The 21,920-nt window shown below is 39.9% G+C and overlaps 1 protein-coding gene across 6 annotated transcripts in view; it reads left to right on the forward strand.

The window, feature by feature from the left end:
• Positions 1–21,920, forward strand: part of INPP4B (inositol polyphosphate-4-phosphatase type II B) — a 345,664-nt gene that overhangs the window by 123,658 nt on the left and 200,086 nt on the right. For 5 of the 6 annotated variants that reach the window (XM_042470361.1, XM_042470360.1, XM_042470357.1 and 2 more), the window contains 2 exons: positions 11,649–11,733; positions 19,819–20,043. In XM_042470361.1, coding sequence (XP_042326295.1) covers positions 11,649–11,733; positions 19,819–20,043 — 310 coding nt within the window. The remainder of the gene's footprint in view (positions 1–11,648; positions 11,734–19,818; positions 20,044–21,920) is intronic. The other variant, XM_042470362.1, reaches the window with a different exon arrangement.

Below are 21,920 nucleotides of genomic sequence, written 5' to 3' on the forward strand. Positions count from 1 at the left end.
CCTCCTTCAGCCCAAGGTCTGAATTCAGTTTCATAGAGGTTCTTGAGAACCGCTTTCTGTAAAGGGATGGGCCCAGTGGCAGCACACTTTAGTTTACAACTCTTACTGCAAGTAACAGCTTTTGAGAGGCCTCTGTTAACCTAGAATAGGCAATTTAAAAATATAGAGGCTGAAGCATTTCCCCCCTGGCCCAAGAATCCGTACTGTATTTTAGGACTTTAAAACTATTTGTATAGCCAACTGCAGCCCCTTCTCCACTATTGAATTGATTAACCCTCTCCATCTTGTCCACCTCATTAACACTAGGCTTAATGGAAAATATACTAATTGGTGTGTTCCTCAGTTATTTCCATCACTATTCATCTGGCAGCGAAGGGAGGAGAATGGAATGGTGCATTGGGTTTGTCTGAATCTCCTCTAGTCTCTTCTGATTTTCAAAGTCAGGTTGTTCACTTTGGACAGATTTACCTATGAAAGTCTTACTGTTATTTGGGTGAACAGTGTTCTCCCCTATCTTACAAACGACAGTAAATTGACCTACTAACTGTTACTTAGTTTTTAGTTTCTGTGGAGATTGCCAATAAAGTGTCTATTATTTGCTATGTGTTGTGAAATGCAGACATTTGTCCAGACTCCTGGAAAGAGCAGATTATCTCATTTTAGCAAGCTAATAGAAAAATGATTGGACTGTATGGAATCTTCAGATTGGTGTAACTAATATAATATTGATTTCAACAGAGCACCTTGAACTGAGGATTCACAATATTTACACTTCTCTATGACTGACATTTTCCCCCCAGAGCAAAACATAGTAACCATTTTTTAAAAAAAAATCATCATTTGTATATATCTTGGTATATAATTATATCAGTATTCATCTTTCATTGCTGATACTTGAGAGTTTGTTACAAGGTGAATATTTAATATATGAATCAGGTGTATTACCCTAAAGGCACAAGATCCTGTATGACCTTGGAAACTAAGTAGGGTCAGGCCTGGTTAGTACTTGGATGGGAGACCACCAAGGAATACTAGCTGCTGTAAGCTATATTTCAGAGGAAGGGACTATCAAAGCCACCTTTGAGTATTCCTTGCCTGAGAAAACACTATGAAATTCTTGGGGTTGCCATAAGTCACCTGGTGACTTTGAAGGTACATACATTTACAAATGTACAATAGGGATACACTAGTTATTACCCACAACATGCTGCCACCTGCTAGGATGACAATGTCCTTTTTTTCATCCTTTCCATTCTTTCAAGTCTGGTTAAATTTAATTCATGTTGTGATATCACAGCATGTTTTGTCTTAAATAAAGCATCTAAAAGTTGTTTTTTGGTCCTTAGAACTGCAGTGTGGCTTTGGTGCGGCTTCCGGACTCTTAGGACGCATGCATCATACCTCCAAAGTGACCCGAAGCAGCTTTATTTTGGCTTGTCTGTATGGTGCCTATATTCCTCAAGCTCTGGTTTTGTATTTCTTGACTTTCAGTTTCTGGCAGCTAACATTATAGGACATGGAAATACAGAACATCACCTTCTTCCTAAAAGAGCCCTAAGTGTGGAAATGGAGATGTGCCATCTAGGTGTGCCGCTGGTGTGGTTGCACCCCTTTGGTCATACACGATGCTGGGTTTATAATAATATGTAGAGCTTCTTTCTTGGGGTTCAACTGATCGATGAGAGGCATTTGAAGAGCAGAAGAATTTGTTAACAGCCAAGGACCAATTTCACCACCTCTTCTTTTGCTTATTGCTGTGTACCAGCTCTTGCTAACTAAACCTCTGCATGAATGGGGATACAGGGAATAACAATGGCATTTCCTCCCTCCTCTTTGCCTGGATTGATGAAGATCCAGTCCTTTTCAGATCCAAAAACAGTACGAATCTGTGTGGGGTGGTGGCTATCACATAATTCATTTGCTGCACAGCAGGGAGGGTCCAAATTGCACAGCAGAGAGGGTCCAAATTGCACAGCAGGGAAGGCCCAAATTGCAAAATGGTATGTAAATGTTTGTTTCTGCAGCAGAAATAGGTTCACCTGAGAGGTCCAAAATGAGACAGCCAGGTAGTTTCAGAGTCTAGCTTATATACTGGACTCTGAGCCCTGGTGGCGCAGTGGTTAAATGCCTGTACTGCAGCCACTCACTCAAAACCACAAGTTTGCGAGTTCAATACCAGCGAAAGGGTTCAAGCTTGACTCAGTCTTGCATCCTTCTGAGGTTGCTAAAATGAGTACCCAGATTGTTGGGGGCAATTAGTTTACAACTTATAAACCGCTTAGGGAGTGCTTAAAAGCACTGATATAGAAATGTACCTGCTAGTGCTATATAGTGTACCTTTTTGCAAGTTATTTATCACACAGACAATTGCAGAAATTTTAACACTCCAAATCAAAAGAATAGCATCCTAGTTCAAATCCCAACCTCTTACCCCTGTCATATATCAACATTTCTAGATTGTCTGAGAAACTGTCTTTCCTTGTTCTTTCAATTTATTACAGTGAATAGCATGTTTAATGGTGCAATGTCTAATTGAAAGGAACCTCAGAATTGCTTACATCAGAGATTTAGTTTCTTCAAACAAGGAATGTAATCAACATTTCAGATAATAAAGGAAATTGTTTGTTTCTCATCAGAAGCTTCTTTTCTTGTCTATGTATTAACACACATAGCTTGAAGACAGGAGTGTAAGAATCAAAAAATCTTCTGAAGAATTCAAAAGGCCATTTAGCTTTGTGTAGCCTTCATATCTTCAAAGGTACTGGAAATAGGTTAACCAAAGCAAGGGGATTCATTTTTCCTTATTTCCATCACAGTGGAAATGTGTACTAAGAGTGATGCTCTAACAGCACTTGAGGCCTAACATAGGCCAGGAAACTCCTGTAGACTAATAGGAAGCTTTTTACTGTATTAATGTTGAATGTATTTCCAGTTCAAACATTGTACAGTTACAACTATTACTCCCCCTCCCACACACACATACTGTACAGTATAAATGGCGGAGATTTCTTGTGTGCCTTCAAATCATTTCTGAATTATAGCCATCCCAAGGCAATAGGTTATGGGTTTTGCTGGGCAGAATTTGTTCAGAGTGGTTTGCCCTTGTCTTTTTCTTAGGTAGAGAGGGTGTTACTTGCCTAAGATTACCCAACAGGTTTGTATAAATGAACAAGGATTTAAACCCTGATTTTCCCAGAGCCCTATTACAACATTCAGACCACAATGCCACACTGGTTCCCATTGGAAATTTATCAGTACAGCAGTTAGTATTATTAGTCTGCAGCAATCCGGTAGTATGAGAAGTTCAGTTCACATTGCATGATTGAATAACTGGGAGTAAATAAGTAATTTAGAGGACTGGAGTAGGAATGGGTTTTAGTGTTTTAATCATGTTTTTAAATAATAATATTTACTCTTTTTTAAACTTTTAAACTAATGTTTTACCTTAATCCTTTTAAAATTATTGTAAGATGCCTTGAATTCCATGTTAGGAGAAGGGTGAGATATAAAGTCAATTAAATAAATAAGTAAATATGGAGAACTTTCTCTAGCAGATTTGCTATACCTTTACTGGCAGCAAAAGACACTTTCATTTATGTGGGGGGGAAAATGGTGAAACCTCTACCATACTGTTAATAGTTTTCTGGAAGAGAAGTATATGACACAGATTGTCAGTATATTGTTGTTACCCCAGGATCAGGCCTCTAATTGCCCAAGGGAAAAGTTCATGACACCTTTAATGGAAATTAGTCCTAGCCACAGGATGTGATTTTTCGTCTTCTAGTGGATTCGGACAAATATGTAACCTGGAGAGTAGCTTTGTTTGCCCTAGCAGCCAAAAATATTAGGAAAAAGTATATAGCAGAGATAGCTATAAACTGTAAAGGAGATGACCACATCTGATAAATCAAAATCGGATACAATTTTTATCTAAAGTATTAAGTTTATAAACTTTTTATTAAAGATAACATGCTTGTATTTTACATACATTTAATATTATTTTAAATGTTTCATTGTATTACGCTAAGAACATTGGTCAAATGCAATAAAAACTTAATTGACTGACTCTTCTAATTGTCCCTCATATTTTCATATCAAATTACTATTAAAAGGGAAGCTGAGGGGCAACATAGCCATGACCCCGCTGTGGATGCCTGACCTGCTTGCACATGGAAGAACCGGTTAGGGCCAGGGTCTAGAAGTAGGCTTGCCATATCCTGCCTGGGGGCGGGACTTTCCCGGTTTGGGGCGGGTCCGCACGGTCCCGCCCCGGTTTGGCCCCACCCCCGGGCGAGATATGGCAAGCTAAGTGAGGCTTTCCCTCGCAGCTTGGGCCAAGGCCTGCAGGGAAAGCCTCCCTGAAAGGGAGGAGTCCCTCCCCGCCTGGGCTCCGCCCCCACTAAGGGCGGGGCCCAGGCACAGAGGGAAAGCCTCCCTGAAGGGGAGGAGTCCCTCCCTGTTTGGGCTCCGCCCCCGCCAAGGGCGGGGCCCAGGCCCAAAAGGAAAGCTTCCCTGAAGGGGAGGAGTCCCTCCCCGCTTGGGCTCCGCCCCCGCTGAGGGCGGGGCCCAGGCCCAGAGGGAAAGCCTGGGAGGCTCCTATTCAAATGCAGGACACAAAAAAGTGTCCTACATTTGAAAATTTTGTCCTACATTTGTCCCGGTTTGGAGGTCCTGATGAATGGCAACCCTATCTAGAAGGCACCCACCATGATGAGATTCACTGAGGCTCCAGCTTAATCCTCTTACCTGCAGAGGGCAATGAGAGGCTCAAGGCCATAGGAGGTGATTGTTTGGAACTACCTAGGACAGGGAAACACTGGCAAATTCCTTTGTCTAGTGCATTCACAACAATCACTCAACTATGTGCTTCTATTCCGAACTATTCTTTTCCCCATGGAAAACCATTTAGCAAGGCTTCTAATCCTTTCATACCTTGGTTTCTGCCCCCGAGACACAATTCAGGATATATATACAGCTAGTAAAACAGCCCTTCTTTGGTCTAGTTTAAAAGCAGGCAGGCACTCTGTCGGTTTGACTAGACAAGGCTCCTCAATACGCTGGCTGACAGCCCTCTTTGCCTTAGCGGCTATTTAGCTTTCTCTGGTCTGGACTCCCATTGATTGGAATCAAAATCCACATCAGTAATGTATCATGATTAGCAAGGCCTTCATAGTATTCCACTTCTACTTTTTCTTCCCTAGCTCTTGTGTGTGTGTGTGTTGTGATTTCCTCTCATAAAAATACAAAAAACCTATTTGAAATTGCCTCTGGAATTCTGTGTGATTTAGAGCTGGTATACAATTGGGTTGCTATCCTGGGTTGCAGTTTCAGCCATTCTATAACTCTCATGTGAGCTGATATTAAATTCCCCAGCAATTTGGGTAACATTCTAAGATTATACACACACACACACACACACACACCCCTTAGAAAACAAGGACGTCCCAGCACACTGGAGAAGGGCAAACGTTGTGCCAGTCTTGAAAATGGGGAAAAAGGAGGATTCTAACAATTATCAGCCAGTTAGTCTGACATCAGTAGCAGGAAAGATTCAAGAGCAGATCATTAAACAGAGTCTGTGAACATTTAGAAGGGAATGCCATAATCACAAAAAGTCAACATGGGTTTCTGAAAAACAAGACATGCCAGACTAATCTGATCTCTTTTGTTGTTGTTGTTGTTTTGGTAAAATTACCAGCTCAGTAGATGAAGGGAATGTTTATTTTATTTATTTATTTATGGTATTTATACCTCGCCCTTCAGCCCTAAAGGCTATCAGAGCAGCTTATGTTGTGAATATAACCTATCTTGATTTCAGTAAGGCCCTTTGATAAGGTCCCCTATAACATTCTTGCAAACAAGCTAGTAAAATGTGAGCAAGACAATGCAATTGTTAAATGGGTTTGTAATTGTTGACCGGCCAAACCCACATGGTCTCAGCAATGCCTCCTCTTCATCCTGGAGAGAAGTGACTAGCGGGGTCCCACAGGGTTCTGTCCTGGGCCCAGTCCAATTCAACAACTTTATCAATGACTTAAATGAAAGAATTGGGAACATACTTATCAAATTTGCAGATGACAACAAATTAGGAGGAATAGCTAATGCCCCAGAGGACAAGATCAAAATTAAAAATGACCTTAATAGATTAGAAAGCTGGGACAAAGCTAACAAAATGAATTTCAACATAGAGAAATGTATGGTACTGCACTTAGACAGAAAAAGTGAAATGCACAGGTATAGGATAGGGCACACCTGGCTTAACGCGACTTCATCTGAAAGGGATTTAGGAGTCCTGGTAGATTACAAGTTAAGTAAACAGTGTGATGCAGCAGCTAAAAAGGCCAATGTGATTCTAGGCTGCATCAATAGAAGTGTATAGTGTCTAGATCAAGGGAAGTAATAGTGCCATTATTCTGCCTTGGTCAGGCCTCATCTGGAATACTTTGACCAGTTCTGGGCACCACAATTCAAGAAGGATGTTGACAAGCTGGAGTATGTCCAGAGAAAGGCGACTAAAATGAAGGGTCTGGAAACCTTGCCTTATCAGGAGAGACTTGGGGAACTGTGTATGTTTAGCCTGTAGAAGAGAAGGTTAAGAGGTGATATGATAGCCTTGTTTAAATATTTGAAAGGATGTCATATTGAGAATGGATCAAGCTTGTTTTCTGTTACTCAGAACAATGGATGCAGGCTACAGGAAAAGAGATTCCACCTTAGTATTAGGAGGAATCTCCTGACAGTGAGAGCTGTTTGACAGTGGAATACAGTCCCTTGGAGTGTGGTGGAGTCTCCTTTTTTGGAGATCAGTACTAGTCGATATAAATACTAATTTATTCAATCTTTAAATAGAGGCCGGTCAGGCACCTGTCAGCAGTGCTTTGATTGTGAATTCCTGCATGGCAGGGTGTTGGACTGGATGGCCCTTGTGGTCTCTTCCAACTCTATGCTGCTAAGCTTCTATAATAGCAGTTTTTTAAAAAAAAGTTGTGTGTGTGTATGTGTGTGTGTGTGTGTGTGTGTGTATGTGTTAGAATCTAGAATGAAATTAATTGCTTACTGGAGTAAGACAATGAATGGCTAAAATGGGTAGAAAGATGTTGGAAGTAATATGATCTTGAGAGCAGTGATAGCATAAATACTACTAACAGACCCAAGTAGAGTAGATTGATTCAATAGGGCTACTCTAGTTGGGATTAACAATAACAGCCTATTAAATTAAATCAGTACTAGTCGATATAAATACTAATTTATACAAGTTTAATTATTAAAGAAATTGATGCAATTATAACTCTTGTTTTTGTTTTACAATGTATCTGCTATTTTTACACCTTATAGTAAAAATATAGCAAATTGAACATGAGGTTGTTCTGAGATGTGGCCAAGAGAGTATACTAGTGTCAGGGAGGTGTCTGCTCAGTTTGGCCCTGCTTAAGCCTCATACTGTCCCTGAATATATGAGATTTTTGTATATATAAATGGACTTTGTCTGAGGACAGCTTGTCTAGGCAAATCCAGTTTGATCCCAAATAACCCTGATTTAGCATCCTGCCTTTCTTGTAAAATCAGGAAGCTATTTGCATGTTTAATTGAAGAAACTTGTTTCTTTCATCAAGGAGCTCTGAGCATTCCTCATGGTTTCCTAAATGGCTAACACTTGGCATTCCTGTTTAAAAGTGAAAAGCATGTGTTCTGCACCTGAAGTGATTCATTAAACCAGTGCTGTTCCTTGGTTCTACTAAGTAAATGGCAGTGTACATTTGCTTCCCTGGTGTATCAATTAGTGCCATTTCCAAGTGGAGTGTGTTCAGATATGGTATGTACGGTTCTTCCTGAAAACATTTTTTGCAAAACATATAGAAATGTGGACCTGAATGCATTAAAATTTTCAAAAATGCATTCAATTCTGCATACAAAGTATTGCTCAACTGTTATGAGAGAGGTCTTGAGGAATCTCACTTTGGTTGTAAGCTGTATAAGCATTTGAAGCAGCTCTGGGTAGAGTTTTCCCACAATGACATCAAAACCATCTAACAAAATCTCCTGAGAAAACTCTACCTTTTCACTTCAGAACATTTTCCCCCCATGACACTTCAAGGAAGATAAATAAGAGTCAAAAGAAAAGAGAAAAAAGAAAAGAAAAGAATTCTGACATTTTGATTCTCTTTGGCTATTTTCAGTGCTCTTACTAGCATTTCCATTCTTCCTGATTGAAAAGGGATATTGGGATTCCAGGAAGGTAGTCTAAAGTTACTACAGCATCACAGCATTATTAATCCTAAAGTAACCAACAAGCACAAAATGTCTTGAAGAGACTTCCTGGTTTGCTGAGTGGCTAGAAGTGCATTCTGCCTGAAAATATCCTTTTATTTTTGGAGGTATAGCTTGCTCTTTCCAAATCCAAATCGCTAATATATGTAAAAGCATTTGAAAGTCCCAGCCAAATAAAACACACATTTTACAGTTATATACGTATGGTAGCTTAAACCGTACCAAAATATAGTGTATAAATAAATAAATAAATAAATAAAATCATTTACTACTTAGGGGAAATGATCCAACCTTTGGAGAATATTAAGGGAGAGAATAGGTTTCTGCTGTCTTCATTTGGTTCATACACAATACAGTCAAATGTCTTAGGTACTATATATCAGTTTTGGAATTACATAGAAAACTGGGAGCAGCCACCAAGAAGGCCTTCTCTTTGGTGTCCTAACCAAACATCCCTATGAGTGTTACTGAACTGAGAGAAGACTTTTCTTTAAGACTGGGGTAGGGAGCTGTCAGGGATTGGGAGGGAGCTGCCCTTACCTTGAGAGCGCTGCACCCCACCCTTCCTTGCCTCACCACTGAACAGTTATTTTTTGAAAACCATTTTTTTGCCCTCAAATGCCCACCCTGATCAGGTATGTGGGGGAAAATATCATCCTTCACATAGCCTGAACCAAAATAACCCCCCCCCCCAAAAAAAAAAAACCTCTGTCACTACCATCCCATTTGAATTTCCATTCCTTCTGCCTTGGTGGAGAACACTTTGCTTTTTTAATAGGTCTGCTTCCTGCCCAGTGTTTACTAGATGACAACTCTCTTTCTCTGTGTTTGCTGTGCCTCCACTCAGACCAGTAGCGCTTGAATATGTGCAATTTCCCATTTTCATAGGGGGTCCAGAACCGATCCCTGTGAAAATGGAGGGAGGGCTGTATACATATATAGACACTTTAGCCCAAGGATGCTGCAACACTGCAGAATTAATGCAATTTGATACCACTTTAACTGTCACGACTCCATTCTTTGGAATTCTGCGATTTGAAGAAAGCTAAATATCTGACAAAATGACAAATCCCAGAATTCTATAGCACTGAGCCATTGCAGTTAAAGCGGTATGAAACTGCATTAATTATACTGTGTGTATGTAGCACTATACTGCATGGATCTCTGTAAACATTAATATTCCTATATTTTACAGAGCACAAAGAGAGAAAACTAGATCCTTAATTCCTGTTTTTTGAGAGATGGCTCTATTATTATTGTTCAGCATTTGGTATGATGTAGTTAGCCCATCTTCCAAAATATGGATAGCAATAAATTATAACAGTGGGCTGTTTTTAAGTTCTAAGCTCTAAAGTATATTGATTCCTCTTTACTTAACAATTTTTTTGCTTCTGAATGATATCCCCTTAAATATAGATGTTCTAAAAATATGATTATCTGATCAGAGCTAGTTAAGTAAATTGTAATGAAAAACATGGATTACTAGATTAACTGTTAGTAGATAGGAAGGTAATTGATTGCTTTGGCCTGAAGAATTGCAGTTTACTGTTTTTCTTAGCTCTGTTTTGAAGCTTAATTGTGAAGAGAAGCAGATAACAGTTGTTCAAAACAAATTTTGAATGTGCCTCTGAACAGCCAGTACGCTCGCTTTTTTGCTAAAAGCAATGTCTGAAAAACTGTAATCATTCAGCTCATCATGCTGCACTCCTTGGGCAATGAAAACTCACCTGCGTTTCCCGTTTAGAATGCCTTTCAAACTTAAATAAAACAGCACCACAATGTGTTATGACTGACTTTATAATATATAGAGAGTTGCATGATATTTTAATAAATCATTTAGTTTCCTTACCTTGTTTGGCAAGAAAACCTTAATTGAGGCAGAAAGTTAATGCATGTAGAACAACGTGGTGACTGTGAATGTTTCTCAGTGATAGATTGCTTGTATGACATCATAGTTATGAAAGCTATTTCACTTTTGAGTCATATGAAAAGCAAGAAGGGCATTTAGCAGTGGCTTCAGTGGTATTATGGTTCTTCTGTGCTGCTAGTCCTTTTTTGAAGAAAAAAGATTCTGTGCTAGAAGGTGCTGCTGCTGTTGCTGAATTTACAATACTGTTTACTAATATGTCTCTTGCTGTTGCTGTGTGCCTTCAAGTTCACTCCAACTTATTGTCACCCTTACATTGGGTTTTCTTGGCAGATGTATTGGGCTGAGGTTTCCCATTGTCTTCATCTATGGATGAGTGAACATGACTTTCCCAAAGTCACAAAGTGGATTTCCATGGTTTAGCAGGGATTCAGAACTTGGTCTCCCAGAATCCTAGTCCAACCTTTAAGCACTACACCACACGGGCTCTACTCTTGCTAACATGTATTTTGTGTTAAAGAGACAGTGTGGTGTAGTGGTTTGGATGCTGGATTAGGGCCACATTGCAGAATTAATGTGGTTTGTCATTGCTTTAACTGCTCAGTTCTATGAAATTCTGGAATTTGTGGTTTTGTGTGATATTTAGCCTTCTCTGCCAGAGTGCTCTTGTGCTACAACAAACTACGAAGCCAAGGATTCCAGAGGATGCAGTATAACAGCAGTGGACTCCAGGAGTCTAGGATTCAAATCCCCACTTGGCTGTGGAAACCCACTAGGTGACTTTGGGTGAGTCACACATTCTCTCTGTTTTAGAGGACGTTAGTGGGAAACTCCTTCTGGACAAATGGTGCCAAGAAAGATGATAGGTGATAGGTTCACCTTAAGACCACTGTAAGTCAGAAAGAACTTGAAGGCACAACAACAACAAACAACATTAACAGTCATTTCATGTATCATGTTGCTTGTAGCAATAAAACAGATTGCTCAATACTAGCCATCAGAATTTAAAACCTGCTTATTTTTTAGGTTCCAGGCATTTATTCATAAGCAACAAAGGCCTGTTACAGACAGGCCAAAATAAAGCTGCTTTGAGTCACTTTGGAGGTATGATATTTCAATGATGCATGCGTCCTAAGAGTCCAAAAGCCACACCAAAGCCACGCTCCAGTCCTAAGGATTGGAGTGCAGCTTTGGTGTAGCTTCCAGACTCTTAGAACTCATGCATCATTGAAATACCATACTTCCAAAGTGACTCGAAGCAGCTTTATTTTGGCCTGTCTGTAACAGGCCAAAGTTTTCAAGTTTGCCATACAGTATTTAGAAAACCCCTGCATACAATGTCTCCAGAAAGAATATTATCTCTTTTTATGAAGCTTATTTTATCTAGATTGTTTAACATTTTGTTTTATCCATTTGTGAAACAATATGAATATACAGACACAATCAACTTAGGATGCCAGATAGTGATTTTTTTCCCTTTTTAAATAAAATATTTATTTTTGTTCCTGTACAGAGTTGCGAAGCTTCTGAGTTAGTGATTCTGGAGCGATGCTGTATTGTGGAGTTCAGGAATAAAGCAGATGTTTCAGTAGTCCTCAGTAAGTAAGAGTCAGCATGATGCTTCTATGATGCTATCCGGTTCATTTTTACTTAGAAACCAGTCCTGTGTAATACATTGAGCTTATTCCCAGGTAAATGGGTATAAGACTGTAGCCTTAATATAATTTCCTCCTTCTCCTCCTCCTTGGTATAACTTGGCTATTTTTTTTCCTTTAAATCTTTAGGCACAATAAAGTCTACTATTCAGCAGAACAACAATGGTTAAGATCATGTGGTAGTCATAACAGCCCAGTGTTCCAGAATCAATGAGCCTGATCTGGTTCATTAAATATAGTTCTGTTTTGCAAAAACTGTGCATAAAAACAAAAAAGTGAGTCCCAGCGTATTATGATCAACCTGTCATCAGGAGTATTTTGTGTATAATAACAACTCTGTAATCCAGAAAGCGATATTAAAATATTAATATTCTGATATTAAGGCATACGCTGAGACAATATCACTCTAAAGCCAGAGAAAGCTCTATGTTTTGCTTTCATTATTTTGAGACCGGGATTTTAAATAAAAGTAACTTTCCTTAATGTCTTGAAAATAAAAGAGGAGCGTATTTACATGTCATCCTCGTAATAAATACAAATACATCTGTATACAGTATAGTCTTGAAGAGCATCTTACACATGAACTGCTGTTTTTCCAGGAGCTGACTACTCTGCTCTTTTCATCCATAAATGTGGAAACTGCTCTGTGGAGGATTTGTAGTGCTGGCAGTCAAAATATACTGAATAGCTATTTTTTCTTTTCCTTCTGAAGATAATTTTTGGTATGAAGTTGAAGGCTTTCATGGCTGGCATCCATAGTTTTTTGTGGGTTTTTCGGGCTACGTGGCCATGTTCTAGAAGAATTTCGCCAGCATCTGTGGCTGGCATCTTCAGAGAATACTTTTTGGTAATTAGGTAAAGGATATTATTATTAAACTTTATTTATAAAGCTCTGTAAATTTGCATGGCATTGTACAGAATAATCAGATTATGGCAATTAAAATAAATAAATAAAAACCGGCAGGACGTGTACATTCTAGAAACAATAATTACAAATTAATACAATTTTAATAGAAACAATAACTCTACAACATCAAAGGTTAAAAAGACAAAGGAACTGAGATGTATGTAATGGCAGATAAAAGTAAGTGTAGGAAAACCAGAGCTTGGAAAGATAACAGACTTCTAGAAATACCAGGTAGCATGGCCAGTAGTTAGGCTTGCAGGGAGATTTTGGGAATGGTAGTCCAGAAAATTAAACTTCAAAGAACATGGGAATGTTACTAGTGAAAAATGATGCTGTCTGATTAAAGGTACAGTTTGAAACCACTTTAATTCTGATGGCTCCATCTTACAGAATCCTGGGATGTACAGTTTTGTGAGCCATCAGCACTCAAGGCTAAAGGGTTTGTAAAACTACAGATCCCAGGATTCCATAGGATTAACATGATGTCAAACTGCAGATGCACCCTAAGGAGCCTTATCTGATAGCACCCTGAGTGTTGAGAGCTATTTAAAGCATGGAGTTTGTTTTGAGTTGGCCTGTATGCTTGCTATTGACTTAGCATTCAATTGTTAGTGTATTGTTTTAGAGAGTCCTTGGACATTTAAGTGGTGTGGAGTAAACATGAGTTATTTTGAGGAAGAATTGAGGTTGGCTGTTAATTGAATTCTTTATGTATGATTGAAAATTTGACTTTCAAGGGATCATTAACCCTGCATCATCAGTAAGCAAGAGGTGATTTCATCAGTACTAATTTGAACATGAATTCAGGATTCAATTGGCTTTGTGAATTAAAAGTCTCTGATGACTACATTAGTATATCCTGCAGATATAATTTATGTATCAAAGCTTCCATTCTGCTTTTGTTACAGCATATGGTTGGTAGCTGTGATGGTGTTTTATATTTTAGACTAGCAGAGCTTCATTGATATTCTCAAGCATTTTCTGCTGCTGTGATAGCAATTCAAAATTACTGTGTTTCCAAACAGTCTTAGCTGTTTGGAAAGACATCATTTGTCACTTTAAAAATAATAATAATAAAATCTTATCTTTAAAGAAAAGTGTTAGAAATGTTGAGTGATTCTATGAAATAGGTTTAACAGCTGACACAAAAAGACTTAGAAGGATTTTAGATGCACAAATAAGATTGGGATGGTAGTGATACTATATAGATAGGGACATAAATACAGCATGGGGCAAAGCTAGAACTAAAAGCCTGGATGAAACCCAAGGGACAAGATTCATAAATGAATGTGTATTCCACTATGGATGTGTGTGCATGCACTACAAAAGTTGCTTCAGAAACATGAGAGATCTGTTGGAATAACACCCAATATGTGAGGAACTGCTGTTGGAATCAGAAGTCAGAAAAATTTCCATTTATCCTGCTAAGAACAATATAAGATCTCAGTTGAACCACCTGCTGCAACAGTATTCTATGTAGAAATTTTGTATTCACAGAAGAAGTAGGGGGAATCACAACGTGGAACCATTAAAGCACAAGCCCTGTGGTTAGGGATGCCATAACCTGGTGGCCCCCGTGACAAACCCACATTTGGGGGGCCCCTCCCGGTCCGGTTTGCCCCCTAGCCCCCGGTTCGGTCTTCCTCCCCGCCATCCTGCACGGCTGTGCGCCACTCTACAGCACAAGCCCTGTGGTTAGGGATGCCATAACCCGGTGGCCACCGTGACAAACCCGCATTTGGGAGGCCCCTCCCGGTCCCGGTTCGGTTTGGCCCCTAGCCCCCGGTTCGGTCTTCCTCCCCGCCGTCCTGCACGGCTGTGCGCCACTCTCCCCACCTGGCGCACTGGCGTAGCCTAGAGAGCAACTCTTCAGGACACCTGCCATTCAGAGCTATTGCCAGCCCACTTGGTATATATGTCTTGCAAGAGGCCTTACTTTCCAGGTTACAGTGAGAAAAGAAAAAAAAGGCCACAAATCGTTCATGTTTCACTGGGAGTCTAAATGCCTCATCTTTTAAATGTCTACCGCGTCAGTATTCTTGTAATTCTTTATCACAGGATCGTTTTTGAGGCCCTAAACACCTTTACTTGTAATATGCAAATTTCTCCCGAAGGTGACCAATGGGAAAGAAGCAATCAGCCCTCCACTTGGGTTGGTTTCCAATGGCTTGGTGAAGGAAGAGATTTTGCCTTGCTTGTAAATAGGAAGGGTTTTGGGGTAGCAGAAGGCTGCAGAAATAGTTTGACCCCCCCCCTTAAACATCCATGGCTCAGTGCTATGGGATTCTGGGAATTGTAGTTTCTTGTGGCACCAGAGCTCTTTTGACAAAAGGAGGCTGAATGGTTCACAGAGGAGGCGTTGCCTGGGGGCAGAGCCTCTTGCCAGCAGTGAGGAGGCTGCGATGATGAGAAAAAGCAGGGGCTCCTCCGGTGGTCCTGGCCACTTCCCTTGGCTCCCTCCCTCCTCCTCCTCCTCCGCTCAGAGCAGCCCCATAGCCAAGGTGAGCTGCTCGTTCACACTCCCTGGCTTTTCTCTCCCCCCCCCCCCGCACTTTGAGACCCCTTTAACTGCCAAAGCGCAGTGCTCTGGAATTCTGGTGTCTGTGAGGCATTTGGCCTTCTCTGTCAGAGAGCTCTGGTGCCACAATAAACTACAATTCCCAAGATTCCATAGCACTGAGCCCTGGCAGTCCAAGCAGTGTGTTTTGGACAGAGAGATCATCCAAATGAATCCAGTCCCTAGCTTTTATAACTCTCTCACACACTGCAGGAATAATAATCCTGGGAATGCTAGTGTTTGGGAGACATTTAGACTTCTCTGTCAGTGATGGTTCTGAGGCCACAATAGACTACAATTCCCAGGATTCCCCAGCACTGAGCAGTCTCAAACTGGACCATTTCCTCAGTATGGATGCACCTGGGAGGAATTCTGGGCACTGCAGTTCAACTACGTTTGGAGGGTTATGGGACTCCCTGTCAGAGATAGCTCGGGGCCACAGTGTACTACCATTCCCAGCATTCCCCAGCACTAACCCAGGACAGTTAAGTCACTCTTGAACTGGATTATTTCCTCAGTGTGGATGCAGCTTTGGTGAGGAACTCTGGGCATTTCAGTCCAGCATTGTTTTATTTCTGCAGTGTATTTTGGACCAGAGACAAGGTGACCAGACATCCTCCTCCTTTTCCAGGCTATGTCCTCTTCTGTCAAATTTCAAAATGTCCTCCGTTTGGATCATGGCTAAGAAGCATGGATTTATAATTACATGGGTGTTTTTAGCTTTTATTTTTGGCCATGTCCTACATTTTTTTGCTTGGGTGCCCTACATTTTGGGGTGAGGGCATTGGTCACCTTGGTCAGAGAGCTTTCCAGGAGTTTAACTGCCATTCTGCTGTGGTGCTGGAACAAACCACCATTCCCAGAATTCCATAGCATTCAGCCGAGGCAGTTAAAGTGGTCTCAAACCAGATTATTTCTCCAGTGTAGATGCAGCCCAAGCCTTTTGCCTCTCTGATGCCTGAGATTTCAAAGCCCAGCCCTGGCACCACAACAAACTACAAATCCTAGGATTCCATAGGATGGAGTGATGAGAGTGAAAGCAGTGTGGCAGCAGCCTAAGTGTGCTTAATGCAGTTCTTAACATGGTGCACCTCTTGGCTACAGAGTCTCACAAGACTTTTTTGTTTAACAACTTGTACCCATTAACTCCATTTCATGTCTTCTTTATTTAGTGGGGAGGAATACAGACAAAACAAGTCATAATGAAGAAAAACCAAAGTCCCTTGAGCATGTTCTATATGCATAGCCATGTTAACCCATGTTCAGTGTTAAACCCAAAGGGTTTGGTTGCGGAACAAGCCTCTGAAATATGCAAGAGGCAATGTTAAAATAAAGCCACGTTCAATGCCCAAATGTGCTGTTTGGAATGGGGAGAGGGGGGTGGCCAGAAAGGGAAGTACATTTCTGTGATCTGTCTACGAATAATGTCAAAATGTCCTCCATTTTGATCATGCCTAAGAAAGATGCATTTATATTAACATTTCTAAAAAAGCATCAATTTTTCGCATGTCCTCCATTTAAAAAAATGTGTCCTACATTTGAAAATGTTGTCCTGCATTTGTCCTAAATTTGTCCCGGTTTGGAGGTCCTGACTTATGGCAACCCTACCTGTGGTGCATGTAGTGGGGTTGATAAATTGTCTCCCAATTCTGCAGAGAACTGAAATCTGTAGTATTTTCATTAAGTCCACTTTCCTTGTTTTTAATAAATCCTGGAAAAAAAAAAGGTGAGCAACTGGCTGTTAAAGTAAGAGTACAGATATGAGTGCCAGTTTCTGCCTTTTTATTTTGGATGATTTGATGATTACTTTCTTTAGTGATTGCAGCAATTAAGTGACTGTTTGCTTGGTGTTTATAATTTCTGTTAATTATTTCCTTCTCATGTTTTCTTATATCTTCCTACTACTAGAAAAACAGCAAAACAAAGCACATTTTGAAACACATGCATTCTCATTATTTACTATATAACTCAGGTTTAGTCTGTTTTTCACTGCAATTTCATTGTGTCTTGACTCTAACACATTTCTAGGTTTAATTGAACTGATTGTCTTCTCTTTCAAGCTTACTAATTATTGTGGAGGATGTTTTTAATTAGCCAGATATCTTCTAGAAATTTGACAGGGACCATGAAACACCATATTGTGGCTGATGTCTTGTGACAAATGGTGTTTGAACATCTGATTTTAATTTGTATACTGTGCCTTCTCCATGGGCTTCCTGTTCAGCACTGAACACAAGCTTGGAAAATGCTAGTTTAAGTGTGTGGTGTAAGCAGAAAGGCACTCTCTAGGTGACTCCATCAAGGGAAAATGTCTTGAAAGTCCAGCAAATATCAAGCAACAAACTTTAAACATTATATGATTTTTTATATTCTGATTTCTTTTGTGCCAGAATAGATATGACACCTAAATTTTTACTCCAAGAAGATAATAAGATTATGCTGCTTTAATTTAGCAGTCTCCTCCCATGCAATGGTATAATAATATCCATTGGTTTACTTCAAGTGAATTAATGTAAAAGTCAGTATTCAATCACTAAATATCTGTTTCAGCATCATCAAAAAAGCAGCCAGAGTTAGAAATGCTCAGAAGCTGAATAAACACACAAGGAAACAAGCAGACCTAACATTTGTTTAAAGAAGGCATGTTTTCATGGGAGTTGTTAAAAGAGAATGATGGATTTAAGGAGGCTAGTATGGCCAAAAATAGTATTCAAGTTTTTGAGGTTATGTCATCAAGCATCCTGTGTCAAGGGAATGATTGATATAAATATGATAACAGAATGCTCTCATGGTCTGTGTAAGCAGAGTCAGCATGGAATAGTAGCCTGAGCATTGGACTATGACTCTGGAGATCAGGGTTTAAATACCCACTCCAAAATGGAAACCCACTGGGTGAGCCTGGGCAAGTCATACTCTCTCAGCCTCAGGGAGGGGGGGACAATGGCAGACTCCTTTTGAACAAACCTTGCAAAGAAAACACTTTAGAGTTGTCATAGGTCAGGTACAACTTACTTAAAGCAGTATTCTATAGATTTGCCTGCCATTTCTGGCTAGAAGCTTTCAACTGCTCAGTACCTCTTTTTACTGCGTGCATACTCACATCAGAGCTTTCCTGCTATTTTTGGGACATACTGCATGGGGAGACCATTGATAATGGTTCTATATTTTTCATGGCCAGAGTAGACATGCTGTTAATTTCATTTTTGCATTTAAGTTTCATATTTTAAAATGAAAACATCAACCACCAGGGACAATAACTATGGTGACAGCAACAAACAAATGGTGGTGGGGGTGAGTGGGTAATGCTTTCCTTAGTGTTGTTCAAGGGAATGGGAATGGATTGTTGGGAAGTGATTATTGTGTAGATAGCTCAGCTCAGCTTCAAAGCTAGACAGCTACAAATTCCTATAGATACATAGTTAAATCTGGTGGTGTCTTCTATTAAAGCAACATTGATTTTCCTGCCACTCGTTCCTTACTGATCATTTATATTGTGTTAATGTCATGCTGAATTTGCAACTAAATGAAACTGTCTATATGGCAGAATTTTAAATACCTAGAAGAAGCTATTTCCTTTGTGAATTCTAATCAGACGAGTGACCCTTGTTAGCTGAGTTTTCCAGGAAACCCAAGAATCCATTCATTCATTTAGTAGAGAGAAGAGCAATAAGTAAACAGTTAGTTATCTAGAAGCCCACCAGCAGATGCGTGGTAAGAAATGATTGAGAAAATTCTGTCTAGAAACAGTTGGTTCATCATGAAAGAACTGTGTCATTCTAAGTTACTGCCAAATACTGATGCATCTGCCAAATACTGATGAACGTTATTCTGACAAAAATTGGGAAGCAAGGGTGGGGGGGGAGGACAGTGATAGTAAAAAAACCCCAGTGAACATACTTTATTCTAATGAATTGCACGACACCATTTGACAGAGTGTCCACACAGCTAATTCAGATTCTTACTGAGGTTAGTAACTTTGAAGGGACTTACAGAGCTGCCAAATAAACACTAAATGAGGATTCATTATTTCAGTTTAATGATACTGCCACCTAGTTTTGAGCTACATTAATTGCACTAAGTTTTTTTTTATTCTGAGAGGTTTTTGGGAACAAAAGGTTTTTAAGAGTGCGCTTTCAGAATAGTGCTATACTATTTGTATTTTATTTTTAAGTGTACTTTAGAAACTGTTTTAATTATAATTTTTAACTGTATGTTTTAATTCTTTTTAAATGTTGGTAGTTTAATTTCATTTTAATATTGATCTTTTACATATTTTAATTGTGTCATATTTTAATTTGTAAGCCACCTTGAATCTCAGGTTTGAAGAAAGGGGAAATAAAATTTGTCAATACTGTATCATCAGCAGCAGCATATGATGCTGTGCATATGATGCTGTGCAGTAGCTGTGCATTTGAATTGCACTGAATGTAGTGCAACAATGGCTTCGTTTCATAGTGCATGTATGATATTTTGTATTCCACCTCATCCTGATTGTCATAAATACATCTATTAATGTCTGGTTTAATAAACATCCATCCATGTTTTGTTTTGTTTTTAAATGCAGAGTTTCAGAGTGGAGAACCAGACCTTTACCTTGAAGCTGCATCAAGGTCTGATTGTGAATCTTGGGCCGTAGCACTTGGAGAGGCAAATTCTGAAGGTCTGCGTAATAAAATCCATCAGCTCCAGAGATTGATCATGGAAATCAAGGAAGAGAGGACTGCAGATGAAGTACAACAGTTTCTTCCATCAGCACAAGCAGACAGTCTTGCAGAGCCCAAGCTTACAGGTAAGCATGTTGTTTATTTACATCCTTAATCCTGTGAATGCTATTGACAGGAGTGAGGTGCTGTTATTCTCTGAACACCCTAGTACAGGCAGATAAGAGATCTAGTAAGGATCACTTTCTGGTCTGTGGTGTTAATACAGTATTGAGAATGTGTTTTGCATGAACTGTTTATATCTGGTTCATGAGACTTAGCTCCATTGTAAAAGTAGATACATTTGTCTAGCTGGTATTAGGTTTTTTTAATTTATTCTAAAATATTTTATGCACAGATGATGTTTCTAGATTTGATACACAGTTGATGTACCTTAAGTTTCTGTAGAATATGGTATGTACTTTATCTGTTAGTTATATTTGTATCCTACTTTTGCTCCAGTGAGCTCCTGGTATTATAGTTGGCTCTCCTGAGTGCCCTATGAGGTAACATCAAGGTTAGGGAGTGAAAATGACTGGCCCAAGGTCACCCAGTGTGTTTCATGACTAAATGAGTACTTGCACATGGATCTCTCCCTGTCCTAACAGTCTATTATCTTCTCCCAAGACTGCGGCCGAAATTAGGGTTTTGTAGGACTGAACGTCTGCACACGCCCAGTCCTACAATCGGTGTGCGGGCACCATGATTGTGCATGCCCGTCCATACGTGGCATGCAACGATGATATCCATGTGGTGCAGCACCCAAACAGTGCCACACTACACCGCACCACATGGACTTCATCATTGCGTGCGAGGGTGCCAATGGTGCCTCACAGAGGCCACAGTGTTTCTCTGCTGCAGCCTCCATCTGGGCTGTAGAGCCCCTAGGACTCCGGGAGGCTTACAAAATTAAAAAACAGTGCAATTAAAAACATAACAAAATACTACATTAAAATATAATTAAATTGCTACAATAATTAAATCAAATTACATATTAAAATATCAAATACTTTAAAAAGATAAAAACGTTTAAAAATACATTAAAATAGTATAGCATCCCAGGCTATTCTTTAAAAGCTTTCTGTTTTGAAAGCCGGTCTGAAGAGGACTACCACACAATCTAACCACTCTACCACACAAGCCATGAAGACAGATTATTAATATTCAGATTTTAGAGATGGTTATTACTTCTGGGATACAGCTTTTTACAAACTTGTTGATTGTGCTTCTGACTCATTAAGCAGTATCATGTAAATTTTACTCATAAGTGTAGCTTAAAAATGGCATCACTGACTAATCATGAATGACTCAGACCAAAAAACTCAACTCTTAGCTCCATTTGTTTAGACACCCTATCCCCTGGACCAAAGTCAGGATAATCTGTGCTATGGTATTTCCAGTCTCTAGGCTTGGATGTGAAAACTAGACAGTGAAGAAAACTGACAAGAAGAAAATGAATTTTTAATGTGGTGCTGGAGGAGAGTTCTACAAATGCTCTGAACTCCCTAAAGAGGATCCAAATTCCAAGCTTGAACTATCATTATTATTATTATTATTAAACTTTATTTATATAGCGCTGTAAATTTACACAGCACTGTACATAAAATCATTTAATTAGACGGTTCCCTGCCTCCATGCTTACAATCTAAGAAGACACGACACAAAAGGAGAAGGGAATGGTTGAGGGGAAGGGGATTAGGTCCAGCATTCTTCTCTCCCTCTGAGGCCTGGACCATGGCAGATGGACAGAAGGAGGGATCTGTATCTTAAGGACAGGACTGATGGCGTTTGCCCACCCTCTCTCCCCCTCAGAGGCCAGGATGGAGTTGGATGCCTTTGGGGAGGGCGCCGTTCCTTTAAGGGAGGCCTGATGGGATTGGCCTACCTTTCTCTCCCCCTGAGAGACCAAGATGGAGTTGGATACCTTTGGGGAGGGCGCAGTTCCTTTCTCTCCCCCTCAGAGTCC

The sequence above is a fragment of the Sceloporus undulatus genome, chromosome 5 (genome assembly GCF_019175285.1).
Source record: "Sceloporus undulatus isolate JIND9_A2432 ecotype Alabama chromosome 5, SceUnd_v1.1, whole genome shotgun sequence".
NCBI classification, from domain to species: Eukaryota; Metazoa; Chordata; class Lepidosauria; order Squamata; family Phrynosomatidae; genus Sceloporus; species Sceloporus undulatus.